Source organism: Rhopilema esculentum, chromosome 16 (genome assembly GCF_057945365.1).
Source record: "Rhopilema esculentum isolate cy_ngs chromosome 16, ASM5794536v1, whole genome shotgun sequence".
NCBI classification, from domain to species: domain Eukaryota; kingdom Metazoa; phylum Cnidaria; class Scyphozoa; order Rhizostomeae; family Rhizostomatidae; genus Rhopilema; species Rhopilema esculentum.
Genome location: NC_142830.1, coordinates 13760682 through 13777635, shown reverse-complemented (window position 1 = coordinate 13777635; position 16954 = coordinate 13760682). Strand labels below are relative to the sequence as shown.

The window sequence follows — 16954 nt, the reverse complement described above, 5'->3', positions numbered from 1 at the left end:
TTGTCGAGGGTGCTCAGCATTCCTTGGACCCTTTTCGTCGCAGAGCTGGTTTTCAGGGAGCACCTTAAAAGCAATACTTTTCTTCATTCAAGAAACGGAAAGTCAAAATTGGTTCATGTTTGATGCATTCTCGTATTAATTGTTTGATCGGACTACATCATAACATGAGCACTTATAAATCCATTGAAATATTTTGCTATCGCAAGGAAATTAAGAAATTGGCTTCTATGCTTGCTTGCGTTGCTTGCTTGCTTGCGTTGCTTCCTAGCGTAGCTTGGTTGCGGAGCTTGTTTGTGTTGCCAGCTTTCCTTAAGCCTAGCGCACACAGCAGATATTTGTCGCAAAAGACGAAGATTTTTGTCTTTTTCATAAAAACTGATTGCCCGCACACAGCACGATTTTTTTCGGATTAGTGCCTCGATTAAGTTTTGTGACCTCTTTTTCACATTGTTTGAACTTCTTGGCGCGTAAAATAAAATTCCAAACACGAATAAAATTGCTCAAGAAACTGACAAAGGTTATGAATTTGACAAAAAAGAAAGCACTGTTGGCTATTATCCTTTTAATAAGACGAAGAAGAAGGAGGCGAATTGCGAGACGAATGTGGGTGAAATCCTGGATTGAGCGTAGAAATGAGCTGGGAGCATATCAGAATCTTGTTCAGGAGTTAGCATCGGAGGATAAACCTATGTACCAACGCTATTTTCGTCTCAACGAAGACCTTTTCAAATCTCTTCTTGCCAAAGTAAGACCAATGATTCAAAGAAAAGACACTCACATGCGAAAATCAATTAGTGCAGCAGAAAGACTTGCAGTCACACTACGATACTTAGCAACAGGTGAGATTTCACAATAGTCTGCCAGCTTGATTCAAAGAGAAAATATAGGATACAAATGAGAAAAGTAAAAATATATTTGTGAATAATAAAAATAACTTTAAATATTCTAAATGTTTCTTCTACAGAGTTCGTAGCAATACTTAATAACAATAATGACAATACTTCTTACTAATTGATATCTTTCACAAACCATTTCACCTTTAATGCCAATCATAATGAGCATTTTGAATTGAGTATCATCAAAATGAATGCAATCATAAATCTGATAATCTTACATGGAGAAATTGAGGTAATCATATCATTTTAGATATTGATTGGTATAATAAGATGTTGCATATCTTTACAGGAGAGTCATTTCACAGCCTGGGATTTTCATATAGACTTGGAGAAAGAACAATTTCATCAATAGTGACAGAAACTTGTGATGCAATTTATCAGAATCTTAAGGATAGATATCTTAAGGTACATAACATTTTTTGTTTTCTACTTTTTGGTTTTCAATACAATATTTAATGTGCTAATTAAAACCAACTCACATAACATTGAAGAGTGCAGTGAAAGCAATATACTGTATGAATTTTAAAGATTAGAATTGTCCGTACGATGGCCCTTCACTCATATCTTGCTGGTCAAGTGACTGCCTGAAAGACTGCATTCTAGCATGTTGACCAGCATGATATGGGTTGTTGAATTCATTTGAGAAAGAGCCCATCTGTGCCTGAAAAAGAGCATTTTGAATGTTGTTCATTGCAACAAGTCTTGTTTTCTCATCCATCACAGACAAAGCATGTGTAACGTATTCCCCAAAGGCAGCTGAAGGGCTTGGCTTTGCATCCTTTTTTGCAGCTAAATTTTCATCTGCAGAGAAAGATGATGCAAGAGACTTCAGAATGGAGAGTTCTTCCTCTTCCTTTTTCTGCTTTGCAGTTTTGGATTTTTTAACAGCAGCCAGTGGCCTGCTTGTTGAAACTGGTGTCTCTGCAGCAGGGGCATCATTGTCGTCCAAGTCTCCATCACAGTCACTGTCACCAGTGTTAAGCTGTGGCTCAGATAAACTTTCAGTTGAAGACTAAAATTTAATATTTTTGTATTTTAGATTCCAAGCACATCTCATCAATGGAAAACAATCAGTGATGGTTTCTACAATTTATGGGACTATCCTTTTTGTGTTGGTGCATTAGATGGCAAACACATTGCAATCAAACAACCAAAAATGTCTGGATCAGAGTACTTCAACTACAAGGGATATTTCAGCATAGTCCTTCTAGCATTGGCAAGTTATGACTACAAGTTGATATTTGTTGATGTTGGTGCAAGTGGAAGAAATGGTGATGCTGGACTTTTTGAAACATCGCCTCTAAATCAACAGATGAAAGACAAATCAATTGCCTTTCCAGAAGCTGAGCAATTTGGGGAAACATGCATCAAATGTCATTATCATATCATTGGTGATGATGCATTTCCCTTGAGAAATGATATCATGAAACCATTCCCATTTAGACAACTGTTACATGAACAGCACATTTTCAACTACAGGCTTTCTAGAGCACGACGGGTTGTCGAAAACGCTTTTGGTATCATGGCTAATAGGTTCAGGGTGATGCTGACAAAGATTATGTTGGAGCCTGAAAAGGCTAAGCAAATTGTGCTGGCAATTTGTTGTCTGCACAACATGCTGATTGATGAGCAGCCTTCATATAAAAATGCATGTGACAGTGAAAGAGACAACCATGAGCTTTTTCAAGGCAGCTGGAGATTAGACAAATCTCTAACTGAGTTACAGAAGACAAAAAACAGAAACTGTTCATTAAGTGCTAAGGGTCAGCGTGAGCTTTTGAAACAATATTTTTGCTCAACATCTGGATCAGTATCATGGCAAGATAGTATGGTTGCAACAAAAAATAATGAACTCAACTAGCTAGTGTTGTATTGTACCTGCAAATTAGAAATAGACACTCTGTTGGATACATATGGGCTTAAAAATTGAAGGCGGTCTTCTATCCATTGAGTCTTCTTCGTCTTTTTTGGTCGTGCACTTCCACTGCTTGGGATTCTGCGGGAGCGTGCATATTGCGTGCGCAGAGATGCGATTCTTTTTTTAACTTGATTCACTAGAATGAATAAAACATGAATTCGTACAGCAATGTTTCACTTCAAATTGAGTAGGCCTAAGAAAAGAGGACTAGCCTAGCTAGCTAGTCAAAATTATTCACTCACCGTTTGAAGAAAGTTTAGTTGCAATTTCGTTCAGGGCTGCTAGCTTCTTGTTTCTGTCTGAATATTCTGGAGACGTAACCATATACAGACAAGCCTTTTCTTGCCACAGATCGACAAGCTCCTCTTTGTTTGCTGTCCATATACCGACTTCGTCTTCTGTATTCTCCATGGCGTTCTCGATCTTTTTTCTTTTGGCGGGAAAGAAAGGCTCCACAGAATTCACGTGACCATATAATCCAAGTTTTATTGGTTTAAAAATTAAAAACTTGTCTTTCGACCCCGCACATTGCACGATTTTTGTCTTTCGTCGTAAAAGACAAAGACAAATATCAAACATTTTTGATCTCAAAGATAATCGTAAAAGACAAAAATCTTTGCGATTTTGCCCCGCACACTACAGATTTTCGTCTTTTGAGACAAAAATCTTCGTCTTTTGCGACAAAAATCTGCTGTGTGCGCTAGGCTTTAATCGGGACGACTGCCCCTTAATCTTACCTTCAACAGGAGTCGTGTGTGACACAGCTCTGTTTCGCGTCTGATGTTGCCGATCCATCTTTATTCATCCCCTTCTCCTTCCTTAACCCTCTTCATTTTCTTTAAGGATCGTATTTCTTTTGATGAACAGAGATTCCAGGTTTTCTAGCATAATACAGTAAAAATCAGCATAAAAGAACTGTGAGTTTCTGTAACAAGCTGAAAAGGCCCTTAAATTTTTATATTGTGGTTCCAGGTCCGTAACAACAATTTTTCTTGGGGGGTTCGTGTCCCCTAAAATTGATGATAATTCTTTGTTTTCAATGAACGATCCCTTCTGTTCCTATCGCTCTCAAACAACGGTGCCCCTCCCACCCAAAGGCTGTATCCTTGCTACAGCACTTAGTTCTGTAAGTTTTAATTTGCCCGGAGGGAGGGTTAATTCTAGCAAACCCAGGCAGTCTCGAATTTCAAACACTGATGAGTGTTCGATTGAACAAATCTAAATCGCAGGTCGTTATGAACGGGAGTGAAGGATTCCAACCGATGCTGAAAATTAATACGAAGCAGCTTCTATCTTGATTAGGTAAGTAGTTGAAAAACTGTTAGTTTGAGTTTTGATCAATTTTAGCAATTTTCAAAACAAATGACCTTTTTTCTAATTCTTGTGTCTTTTTTTAACTCAAACTCATTTTTACCTATGAATTCGGTGTTATCTTTATAGCAATTGCTTTGGGTTTAACGGTAAACGTTTTCTGGATGAAAACATCCATTTTTGATATCTTCACATTCTGGAAGCTGCGTTTCAAGGCACACAATGATACCAAATTTGAAACTTACAGAAGTTTTGTATGAAAGAATCCCATACAACCGAAGGTTTCAAAAAAATCTTTATTGAAGTTTTCAGTCCAAGCCTGAAAATCGTTGCTTGGCGGTTGTGGTCGAATGTCTCATTTACAATATCGCATGGCACATCCATGTATCCCATGTACAGCTGTGTTTATTTAAAAAGACTTATTTAGATCTTAAAGCTTCAAATGGCTTGACCCACATTTCACTGTGGTTTACGAGTGTACCTTGCAAATGCGATCAGTAAAATCAGTAAAAGCTATTTTGTACCCAAGGAACCAATGGCACAAAAATTTTCACACGGCCAGGATAGATGTGGGGTAAGCAAAGAGTGTCGTAAAATTCTGTATTTGCTCTGGTCTGTCTTTTATAGCCATACAAAACTGTGGGGGGTAGGAGGGGGGGGGGGGGTAGCTAAGGATCTGCAGTTCTAGGGATTTAAGTTAGACAACCATTGGTCAGATTTTGTTGCCTAAAACGTAAAGGTGCAAAATAGCTTTCGAAGGTGGAACATTTTTTTAAGCAAGAAATTTGACTGGAAAATATCATTTTACAATATTTGCAAATTATTTTGATATGGTTGGAATCACCACTTTTTTTGTGCATCGAATGATATCCAAGTTTCATCCGATACCGTTAATAGTTTTGCTTTTAGGTAAGAAACGTGAAACAAAATTTACCGAAACCTTCACTGAATTCCTTTTATTAGCAGTGAATGAGTTTTTACCGCTGTAAGCAATTCAAGCTTTTTAGTGGTTAATTTCGATGACTTGAATTTGGTTTCTAGATCAAAAGAACACTGTTTGTAGATAAATATAAATTGAATAATGAATTATTCAAGTCCATTGCCAAAAATTGAGTAATCTTATATTTCCATCAAAAATTTGATATATTAAATCTCGTTAAAATTCATAAATTAAATTAGCTGTATGAAATAGAAATGGAGGGGTAGCGACAATAAATGATGATGTAATCAATGCAACCAAAAATCTGCGAATATTTAGTAATCCTGAACAAAACATGCATTTTATCGTGTGCAAATTTTCGTCTACCCTGTAAAATGTTTCGCTTGATGACCTAAAAACAATTATTTAAGCTGGAATGTATTATTTCGATAAATAAATTGCTGTATGTGTGTTATTTTTGTTATAAACTCCAATAGTTTTATTTTTGATTTAGGTTATTAAAAATTGTAACCCCCTCTTTTAAAATGTCTACAAGCGAAGGTGATTTTTCATTAGACAGAAAAACCTCTGATTCTATAGACTAAGCAAGGGAAACTTACAAGTGTCAATTTCACAATTCCTTTGCGAGTTGTTTTGTAATCAATTTCTCGTGAAACTTACACGCTCCTAAATGCTCTGGTTAGGCATGTCCTAACAGATCTGCGAATTCATTCTTTCTTGCACCAATGTTGTGCTGATTGTGCCAGTTTTATTTGCTTAATGCAATTCCCGTATGAATTGTTGTCCCTCTTGAGACAATAAAAACAAAATGTCCCTTGCTCCTTGCACCAGAATTATGCAAATTTATCAATTCGTTTTGTTTAGGCCAAAGTTGTTTATCGAAAAAGCTCTTTGAGATCATACCACACAATCTCCAAGATTTATCTCCAAGAGCGGTTGGACTTGCGGGGTTCCATTCCTAGGAAATCACCAAAAGCACTAAAAGGTACCGTACATTTTACTGTTTTTATCTGCGATTAATTTCAGTTCACTTTTTAGCTAGAAATTTCATGTTCTGCTTCTTCACATAATTTTCATCTAATGCTTGAAAAGCACTGGAAACTTCTTGCGGGAAAATTTCAGGGAAATGTTGCACGTAATTTTGTCAATTCTGGTCACAAAATATTATGCAATGCTTTCGGTCGCATTTTTGCAAAGAAATAACTTTTGCAAAGCTCTTGCATTTAGGCTAGAATTTTTTCATCTCTTTGATATTTAATCAATCTTTATCAGTTTTGTTTCTGGGCATCCAGAAAATAATTTCTTAGACCGTGCTTTCTTTGGTTACAGAAAATTTATGAGTTCGAATTCTCAGAACTAATTAATCTCTTCTCTCTAATTTATAATGCGCATAGTTTTATCAAACTTGATCAATTTTTTTCAATTTTGTTTTCCCTTAAGTTTAGATTATCAAAAATATTGATGAGCATTTAAAGCCCAGAATCGGTGTGAAGTTTCATATGCAACGAAAATCCTATGCGTTTTAACTGAAATGGTCTTGAAGGATTTGAATTAGAAATGTTTTAGCAATGTGTATTTCCGACATTGTCTGTACCTTGCAAAAGTATTATTATGTTATTAGCATTTCCTACATTATTATCATTAAGTGTTGACTTCTTAAACATTTACAATTGGCTCTCATCTATTCGAATTTGCAGCTATTCAAAGTTTCCCGTTGTTACAACCAATTTTAATTTTCCTTCAGTTCTTTCCTTCAAAGAAATACCCTCATATGATTATTGGAAATACTTATCCACTCCCCTTATTATTTCGAATAAAGAACCCATTATACAATTGATAAATATATAAATTACAGTGCCGTTGGAACGAAATTCATATTCAGAGGGGGGGATGGGGCTGCCCATTGTATTTCGTCTCATTCAGTGCTACAGCTGGGCAATCATTCGGGCTCCAGCACCCCCTTTCAGCCCCCCGCTTCCGACGGCCTTGAATTATAATCAGAAAAGTTCAAGTGTTTGTGCAGGCATAGACGTAGGAAACATTTCAAATGTGGGGGGGGGGGCACATGTAGGAAAAAATGGCACCTCCGTTAACTGAAATTGTGTACTTTCCTCTTTTCTGAAAAGTGGGGGCACATGCACATGCTCCTAGAGGGTGAATTGACAACGGAAAAAACTGAATATTGATAAAAGGTATTACCGCGAATCCTCGAATTAGCTTATTTATTTTTAACATTTTTGGATGGGGGCTTATACGAGGGAGGGGTTTATAAAATTATTGTAGACAATAAGAAGACATTTCTAAAACACCTCGTTTATGAGCATTCAATTAATTACTACCAAAAGTACGAATTTGTCGTGGTAATTCAATAAAACGCCATAAGCAACCTCAGATGGCAAAGACCGTCAAATTGAGGGGTCCAATTGGAGAATATACGGTAGCAGTGGGGGCTTATTCGAGAGAGGGGGGCAATTTGGGGATTTACGGTATTTAATGACGGCACAGTGTTTTAGTTACGAGGAAAAAGGCATGTGATCACTTCACGAGACGGTTGAGACAAAGCTATGGCTGACAATCTGAATGTGAAACTTTCGCGTGACCATTTTCAAAAACGATCCAAAATACGCATATCTCAACGGCTCTCTATTCTAAGATATCTTCTACAAAAAAGATCCCTTTTTACACTTTTGTTTTGTTTTACTTTATTTACTGTATAAATTAATCAATTACAAATTTGAAAATGGAATCAGTCAATTCTGATTTCGGATTTAAAGTTATCTAAAATGACCGGTACATAGAAGATTCGTTTTTAACCACTGCAAGTCTACTTTCAGTTTTTATCATTCTAAACATGCTTGGTTTCTGTTTATCTTTCTATCAAGCACTTTCTATTTTGCCAGCAAATTCTATATCAAACAAAGTTGGTTTGAAAACATTGGGTCTCTGTGCTGTGAAACCGGATGCCATAGTGAAGAATTTTAACAGCAAGTCAATTTTAGAACAGGTTTCGATAAAGATCGTTAAAAATTCGACAGATGTCTTTTGACCAAACCCTTTGCGAAATTGCTCGATGAGTACACACCTGGTTTAGTTCTTTATCCATAAATGATTGAAAACGAGGCTTAACAATAACATTTAGCATCCATTCCTTTGTCTTTGAGAAAACCCAATGGAAAGCGAATGCTTCTTAATGGCTTCCTTGTTTAGCGAATAACTTGAAAATGCTCGTGGCCAGGCAGTTAAGTTGCAATTAATGAACTGTGTACGATTTAAGTGTGGTTCTTAAACTAATAATGTAATTACTCCGTCCTTATAGATCTTACCTGTTGTAAAATTCAATCGGAATAAAGCTGTATTCGGGGTTTCCTGTCAAATCATGAAAATGCGTGGAGGAAGCATTTCATCGTGTTTGTCAAGATCCAACAGTTCTGATTCCGAACTAAACCTCAAGTTGTTTGCCACAAGCACACCGCCACGGCCAAATCGCGACACGCCACGGACAACCAGTGAAAGCTCACAATACAGCCTCGCTGCAAAGAGGGGCTTGTCTACATCAATGGATTCATGTTGCAGAATTTGCCATGATGGGGATAACGAGGAAAAACTTATGACTGCGTGTAAATGTCTCGGCTCGATCAAGCACGTGCACCACGCGTGTCTGCTGAACTGGGTTTCGCGCTCTGGAGATCTTACGTGTGAAATCTGCAAACACAATTACACTGTTACAAGGTCGCGCAGAAAAACATTCACAGAGGTAAATATATTTCTTTAAATTTGAAGTGCTTCATTACTTGAAACCGTGATCTACTTGATTCGTAATATCGCATTTCTCATTTTATGGTAAAATCATCGATAGAGAAGAAAATATCCTTGGTTGGAGAAACTTTCTGGAAGCAGGCACTGTAATTTGTCAGTTAAAATCTTTTGTTGTGAGATCTAGATAAAAAAACAAAGGCAACAGCGGCTGCTGAGTTTTTGTTGGAAATATATTATCAGTAAAAATTTTCTTGCGGTGTTACCATTTGAGAAATGGAGAAAAATGTTGTTCGTCTGTTGATGAATCACTGAGCGTCTTAGGATATGGGTAAGGGGGGTGCTTGTCCCCCGAAGGGAACAAACCTGTCAAGTCTCACAACCCTTTCAAAAGTCTGGTTAAATTTCAACTTCGTTTTCCCTTCGCAAATATTGATTACGAACCTTTTATTGTGAAGTTTTGTTGTGGTTTTTCACAATAACGACACTGTTTCGAAATCACACCTCACTAAAACGCTACACTACCTCATAATAACGAGCACGCCTTTTACTCAAAATAATAGATTTTCTGCCCCACCCCCTTTCTGGAGGTATAAATTTTCAAAAAAACCCTAAAATTTGAGCCTTCTGAATCCAATCTCTTACCAGTTTTGCCTTTCTTTTTCTTTTGTTATTTTGCTAAAAGAATCCTCAAGATTTTTTCAAAAGCCGGAGAGAAATTCACTCTATTCGATCAAATCTTTAAAGATAAAACTTGAAGCTGAAACTGTTAGGATACCAGCCGTTGATTTAATATTTTACATAGTTTTGTCTCAAATTCGTTTTTACCGCTCAAGTTTTTTCCATTGATAATAGACTCGACTACGGAATTTATAGAAAAGAATGGTATGTTTATCGACGCATTGCTAAAGGATTTCTTAGATTTTTCTAAATATGGGAGGGCCTAAAAAATTACGATAGAATTAAAAATGATCGACTAGCCAAAACTCGATGCAATTTTAATGAAACATATGTCAAGCGAGGAGATCATCTCACAATATGCTTGGCCGCAAAGAAGCGAATATTGTTGGGATCACAGTGACTAGGCCTGTCTAAGCAGCAGAAAGGTTATTTTGCTTTTAATAGAAACAGCCGCGACAATTTATAACAACGCTTAATATTTTTTCTTGATTGGGTTATAACATATTCATATGAGCTCGATTTGGCGTATCATGATACATTATTAGCAACAAATATGCGAAAATATAGCGAATTCGGATGGAAAGATCCAATTTACCTCGTTTTATACGTTTTGGTGAGTTCTCCGATACATGTCCACACCCACCCCCCCCCCCTTTCTAGTTCATTTGCAGACCTGTCAACTCTCCCGGTTCCGCCGGGAGACTCCCGGTTTTGATTGCTTTTACCCGGTCTCCTGGTTTTTTAAATGTTTCTCCTGGTTTTGAAGATGTCTAGCAGAATTTCTAGGAAGATTCTTCACCGAATATTTTGAATGAATTGCGCATCTTATGCTTCAAAAACAGGTCCATTGTGTATGTTTTCTTTTTTACAGAGGTATAATTAAGATATAATGGTCACATTGACTTTCCACATGACAACAATTTTTCGTTAGTGCTTACTGATTAACAAAAAAGCATTAAAAGTTATCATGAAGATACTTCTCATGGTCACTTTTTTCACAAAATGTTTGCTGAGCACAACATTTTATCAGGTATATTTATTCCCTTAACGAATTTCTGTGATCTCCCTGTTTTTGACCAAATCTCCCTGTTTTTTTTTCAGGAAAAATCTAAAATCTCCAGGTTTTGAAAATTTAAGGTTGACAGGTCTGCATTTGACAACTTTGCCTAGTAGCCCAGGGTCGTCCTCTTGCGCCAGTCTCGGACCACTAAACCCGGGCTAACGAGGGCCTCAGCAATGGGGAAAAGTCCCGAAAAAGTACACAATTATTTTCCTCAGATTTTAGTTTATTAAAAATGTCTCAGCATCGTTGACAACTTCTGTGAAACAGGATATCTTTATATGTATTTCTAAATACTAATAATATGTTAATTATAGCGATAGGTAATGCTTTTTTAATTACACCAGATTACCTTTGATATCAATGGAAAGCTCTTAATTATTATCCTTCCCCCTACTGTCCAAGATTGAATGCCTGGAAAGGAACGATTGTGTGCCCAATATCGGGAGTAATTCTGAACAATCAGTTGCATTGATGCACCAGGAAGTATAAAATGGTGGAGTTATTATTGATAGGGACTTTCATATCCTGTTTTCAAGAGATTGTTGGTTGCTAACGCTAGTCCCAAGAAATGTCTGGTCAAAATACGTGAAAGATTTCCCAAGCTCTGTAATGTTAGACCATTCTATTCGAAGAAGATTGCAAAACCCACCCTATTTTTCCCGTCAAAGAAATGGTTTGTAAGAAGATTATTTAAGAAATTCCCCATTCTAAGAATATATTCTTGATATAAATGTATTCAGATTTTAAGGATAATTTTTCGTTACTTGAAGGAGTGTGAACACCCGAGTAAAAAATTCTCCCCAAAGATCTCGGCAAAATCTACTTTCTGTTTCATCTAAATCGGAAGGCAGAGTAACTCGTGATGTCAAAGAATTGATTTTGTGATTCTAACATTGTCACATTGTAAGGAAACGTTAATCATGAGCGTTCCTAATTGGTGCCATCTTTGATTGGAAATGGGCATTTTCTTACAGCAAAAAGGGCAAGACCGAAAATCACTAATCTCTAATTTTAAACTTATATCGATGTTGTTGAACTGATCTTTTGTGTAATGAGTTTGTTTCATTCTTGCTTCAGTGCTATTTTGCTTATAATTTATGTTGTTCTGTTGCAAATTTCAGCCTGATGTTTTCTATAAAGGGGTTGTTCTTATATAAAAACGTGTACCTAATGAGCTTTCCTAAATTGGTACGGATAGCAGATCCAAACTTGGACCGATACTTACCTTGGGTGCCAGAGCCTCAGAGAGTCAAAGGATGAAGAACGGGGGAAGGAATTGCGATGGTCTCTCCCCTTTCCTCTTCCATTCTCCTTCGCATTTCCTTTCCCCCGTTCTTCATCCTTTGACTCTATGAGGCTCTGGCACCCAGGGTAACGGATACTGTAAGTCCACGGTATGCGGAAAACAGACAAACCTCTCTGACCTCGATTTTGTACACGGAAAGCTTCTCTGTCCTCGCTTTGGTATGCGGAAAGCTATCTGACCAGTTTGAAGCAGTGCAAACGGGGTTATGATGTCAGCTCAAAGTTGCCAATCGACCCTTGATAAAAGGAGAAAAGTTTGATAGGAAGCTGAATGAATTACAGGTTTATGTGTTTGTAAAAAAATAGATGACGAAAATTGTTAAACACAGAATCGTATACACTATCCATGTAGTGACTTTCAAGATCTGATTTGTTTATATATATCATATATATATATATATATATTTACTAACGAAAAATTGACGCTACAAGGCGATTGACAAGAAGCGCGAAAATGCGTTGTAACCCTGCTACTACACTAAGCACCCCATTAAAAAGTAACAGTAATTGCTAATTACATAGTTACACTTAACATTAATACAACTTGGTATATAAACTGATGCAAATACAAGAAAATACACTATACAAATAAGCAATAATAAACTGCTTTCTAACAGCATGGTTTAATCGCAAACCTCACTCCCATGTTCATTTTTATCTTTCCAGCCGATCAAAGGCCATTTCCACGGCAAAATCAAGATCGCTTGAGATGGTTTAACAAATCGCTGTCTATGTTTTCGCTTATCTATAAAAATAATTAAATTATGTGGTTTTCGCGAAATAGCTCTTCCATTTTTAATAGAGCCCCTAAGTCATTAATCATTTACAATATTTTGGCTTTCCGACCACGAGGAAATCTTTCCTGGTTGCTAATGATATCGCGGCAGATTTTGTATTGCGTTTTTTCATAAAAGATAAGACACGCTTGATTTTTTGTAGGTGTAATGTTTCAAAATGTATTACAAAAACTGCACCTGCTATGATGAAATAGTTACAAAAGCCATATTTATCAATTTAAGTTATTTATCGTTATTTTATTTTTCATTGCTAGGCACATGATTAAGTTGTTATGATTTTATTGCAAAGGCATTTTCTTTGTACTTGCGAAATTCAGGTGGACGGCCTAAAGACCATAATACTACTTGGCGATAAACTTGGCTGAAACAACTAATGATATGAACAACACCTTCTCAAGCTTCTCATGTGTCTTGTTGAGTGATTACTACATTTGCTTTTGGTGTGGCCTACGTCAAATAACGCTGAATAACTCAGTGCTAGTCCTCTGTAGTCAGAGAAAACGTAATTCATTTTAAAATAGTCAACTTTGTCGAATTTTGAAACTATATTCATACAGGGCCGTTGCTATCTATTGTCATCAACTGGGGTGCTTAGGTCCCATTTGCTGACAAGTAGGGTGAGCCATCATTGCTGACAAGTCTTAACATTTACCAACAAAGCACCTCTAAACGACAAGAAAGCCGATTTTGCTATGGAACTCTTTTTTAAGGGGGTGTCGCACCACCACACTCCCTTGTAGTGATGGCCCTGTGCTCACAGCATTTTTTTGAAACTATCTGCGAAAAAGTCCATTAAAGCCCAGAGAGAATCATTTTGACATAGAAACATTACAAGCTTGGAACAAGAATTGAGGTTTTAAAAAGGCGTTAATTTCAGAGAAAATTTCAAGCTATAAGAATTCTTATGAGGTTAAAAAATTAAGAGGCTATTAAATAAGGACTGGAGAGAATTGTTTGGTTTATATCTATTGTTGTTCTTGAAGATCCAAATTGAGGAGGTAAATGTCACGGAATTCCCCTGTATAGCTTTTTAACTTCACAATCGAATATCCCAATTTTGGTTCCTTCGAAAGGTTTCTACAGTTATGACATCTTTATTTTCAGTGGCGATTTCCGGGAATTGGAATCCAGGGCTGGCTTCATCTTGTCTTGTTCTTTGCGTTCTTTGCAATGCTCGTGACGTCGGTAACATGGATCGTTTGGTCCCAGACCTCCAAATCGTCAGCAGCTGTGTTTGAGAGAACGTCAACTGAGATCAAGTATGCCTACATGTTAAATGGTATATTCATTTTTACTGCGGTTATCGGGATTATTTTAGACAGTTGCCGACAAGGTAAAAAGTACTTTCAAAGAGTGCTTGCGTTAAACCAAGAAATTTTCATTCAAGAATACGTCGAAAAGAAAGATGAAAGTCTGTTAAAAAAGAGCTGTAAAGGAATGTCAACTACCCAATCAAAATTGACTTTGAATTCTTTAAGAGGCAATGACAAATCGCTTTCTGTAAACTGTCGCCTACTCAGCGATCAAGACGGAGGTAGTTCTGATCTGCAGAGCCAGGAAGAGAATCAGTCCGATTTGATTGGCGAGTCTGTTTTCGTGGAAATTGACATCGATGATGACACTAATAGCTACATTTTTAGGAATTCCATGGACCAAAGAATGGAATATGTGAAAGATTTTAAATGTCTGCAAAATCTTGCTGAAACATGCATATAATATTAACAAAAAAGGCAAGTATTGAAAATTACCTTTAACGAGATTTAATTTAGCAATTGATCATTATTAACTAATCTAATTATTGTCTTAGAATTTTCTGAATAATTTATCACATGATTAATTTTTGGTGTAATTATTCGCAATTTTGGTATAAAATTTCTACGGGTACGAGTTTATATCATACATATTCTGAGAAAACATTTGGTTAACAAGATATAGGAGAATCCATTTAGAAGGTATCGAGTTTTAAATTCCAGGAAAAATGTTTTAGACAGTTAAGGCCAATATTTCCAGGAGCAGAAATATTTTTACAGATGTCATATTCATTTCAATGAGTTTCTTGAAATCGCAATCTTAGCCGTATGCAAAACGGTTTTAACTGTATAATTTGCAGGAAAAATTCTACTCAACAACCTACTTGCTGTGGTTAACTCTAAGTGGGCGTTAAGAAAGCGTTTGTAATCTTTGAATCAATAATTTTTTAACTTTTTGGAATAGTTTATGCAATTCTTCTTTGAATCAAACTCTTCCTAAATTTATTTTCTCGAAATCTGTAACTAATGACTCACGGAAACCATCACTAATTTTGTCTAATTTATCTTATTATCTTTTCAATGGAAAACACATGCTTCTTCCTTGCAGCATTCATTGAGAAAATGTTCAGCCATTATAATAAAAGTATTGTTTAATCTTTAATAAACGTTTTTAATCACAATTTTCTCCTACGCAGGTGCTGCTGCGCTGCCTTGAAATGCAAAATTTGCAAAACAGCTGTTTTAGATGGTCGATGAAAATGTAAAAAAATATTTTCTGTCCTCTATAATAATAAAAAATATTTATTGAAATATTCCTGAATAATTCAATAACAGTTTAGTTCTCAGTTTTATTGATGTTAATATTATAACTCTACGTTAATTGGTTGAAAACAATTCTTAATTTGCAGTGCTAATCGTTGTTGCCTGAAAACCATTGCTAATGCCACCAGGGATTGAGATTGTCCCCAAAGACTGGTCTTTTGCCTCTGGCAGATCCCTAGAGAAACGAAAGTACCAGGCGTGTTATTGCTTCTGATTGTGAACGAAAATTTATTCTTCCATAGTAAAAACTTTGTCTCTGACTGCCAAGTAATGCCAAGCAGGGGCGTTAGATTTGCATATAGTTCATGTTATCAAAACTTTCTCGATACAATTAGCTATTATGCTACTTGTTTTTGGAAATTCATTTCAAAATATGTTGATTCCAGTAGCTGCTTGCTTCTTTAAATATCTCATTTATCCTTAAACCAAATATATATCAACAAATGCTTTTCAGTATTACAACATTTAATTTTACCATACCAAAATCTATTGACCCTGTGCATTTTCAAAACTGTTCCATATTCTCGCAGAATTGTCTTTTCAGCAACTTCAATGTTTTAAACTTGTATTCGTTGTTTATTTTTCGATGTATTTTTTGTTGTTCACGCTATTTATTGAATATTAAGAATGCTATTTAGTGCAAAATTGAACGTAAAAAATTTTATTTGAATCGGTAGATAAAATATTTTAGGTATAATTATCAAAAGCCATTTTGAAGGCTTTTCCATATGAGACAGAGGTATTATCCTTGCCTTATAAAAATGTTGGCTTTCCACTTTCTACACTTTTTATTAGTTTTGTCCCAAATATTCACCTTTAGTAGATGCAAGCAAAAAATAGTTGACTTTGACGACTTTTATATCATGTTATCAGTTTGTGATAACAAGAAGTCTATATTAGAAAATGTAACACCCCATTAGTTGATAGGCTAAGATGCTGATGTCTGAGCATTTTTTCTCGAAGAAATTTCAATTTGAGGAAATAAATTAACTTCTTCACTTTTTAGCCTTGCCAAAATCACAAATTCTGCATCTTTACTTCCCAGAGCTTACTGGCTTTAGAGCCCTCTATCTTCTTCCTGCTTCTCAGACTCTTATACCTGCCTTCTTTCAAAACTAAAACCAACAAACCTGATCTAGCCTCCATTTTAGCCTCCTCTTTCCTTCCCTTGTAAGGGCTTTGATTTAGGCCACGAGACCTCTTCCTAGAATAACCAACTAAAGATGCTGTTCTTTTCCTTTATCTCCGGTAATGTTATGAATCGGCACCCAACTTATTACTTTACTTGTGGTAAAGAATACGTTGTTAGTTAACGTGAAATGAAATGAAATTGCTTTTTTCTGGTTTGCGACTTAATAATTGCATTTTAAAGCTCCTACCATCTATGAATGGATTATTGATCAACTGGCTACTTTTTCATTTTACATGTTACGTTGCTTATAAACATATGATTGGGTTTAACAACCTCTAAAATTTAGCCACGTATGAACAATTAATATAATATTATATGGAATGCATTGATCGTTATTTTTTATACTACGAAAAATGTTGAGTATTGACAAATTTCTTTGGCTGTAGCCGGGTATTTAGAATTGATATAATTAGAAAAAAGTTGCTAATGATATAAAATTGATTTTAGAACAAGTGTGAACCGACTTTTTTTGTAGTGAACTCTTGTAACTGTGCTACATTGTCGTTTGAAAAAGCATACATTTCA

The 16954-nt window shown here is 36.0% G+C and overlaps 2 protein-coding genes across 2 annotated transcripts; one reads left to right on the top strand and one right to left on the bottom strand.

Annotated features, from left to right (window-relative positions):
• Positions 1–904: 904 nt before the first annotated feature.
• Positions 905–3225, bottom strand: LOC148958351 (uncharacterized). Its single transcript, XM_089112961.1, has 3 exons — positions 3057–3225; positions 2775–2950; positions 905–1908 (listed from the first exon to the last, which is right to left on the bottom strand). The coding sequence occupies exons 1-3, from the start codon at positions 3223–3225 to the stop codon at positions 1426–1428; spliced, it is 828 nt and encodes a 275-aa protein (XP_088969087.1). The 3' UTR covers positions 905–1425.
• A 1922-nt stretch (positions 3226–5147) lies between these two features.
• On the top strand, positions 5148–15507 carry LOC135682676 (E3 ubiquitin-protein ligase MARCHF11). Its single transcript, XM_065197663.2, has 4 exons — positions 5148–6050; positions 8382–8819; positions 13769–14394; positions 15111–15507. Exons 2-3 carry the CDS (start codon positions 8442–8444, stop codon positions 14378–14380), a joined length of 990 nt encoding a protein of 329 aa, XP_065053735.1. The 5' UTR covers positions 5148–6050; positions 8382–8441; the 3' UTR covers positions 14381–14394; positions 15111–15507.
• The last annotated feature ends 1447 nt before the right edge of the window (positions 15508–16954 follow it).

Bases quoted from the DNA above. Each gene is read 5' to 3' on its own strand.
- LOC135682676 (XM_065197663.2), top strand. From the start codon at position 8,442: ATGAAAATGCGTGGAGGAAGCATTTCATCGTGTTTGTCAAGATCCAAC. The intron at 8,820-13,768 runs GTAAATATATTT...CTTTATTTTCAG, and splicing joins GCAGAAAAACATTCACAGAG to TGGCGATTTCCGGGAATTGG.
- LOC148958351 (XM_089112961.1), bottom strand. From the start codon at position 3,225: ATGGAGAATACAGAAGACGAAGTCGGTATATGGACAGCAAACAAAGAG. The intron at 2,951-3,056 runs GTGAGTGAATAA...TATTCATTCTAG, and splicing joins AACTAAACTTTCTTCAAACG to TGAATCAAGTTAAAAAAAGA. The intron at 1,909-2,774 runs GTACAATACAAC...ATTAAATTTTAG, and splicing joins TGTCTATTTCTAATTTGCAG to TCTTCAACTGAAAGTTTATC.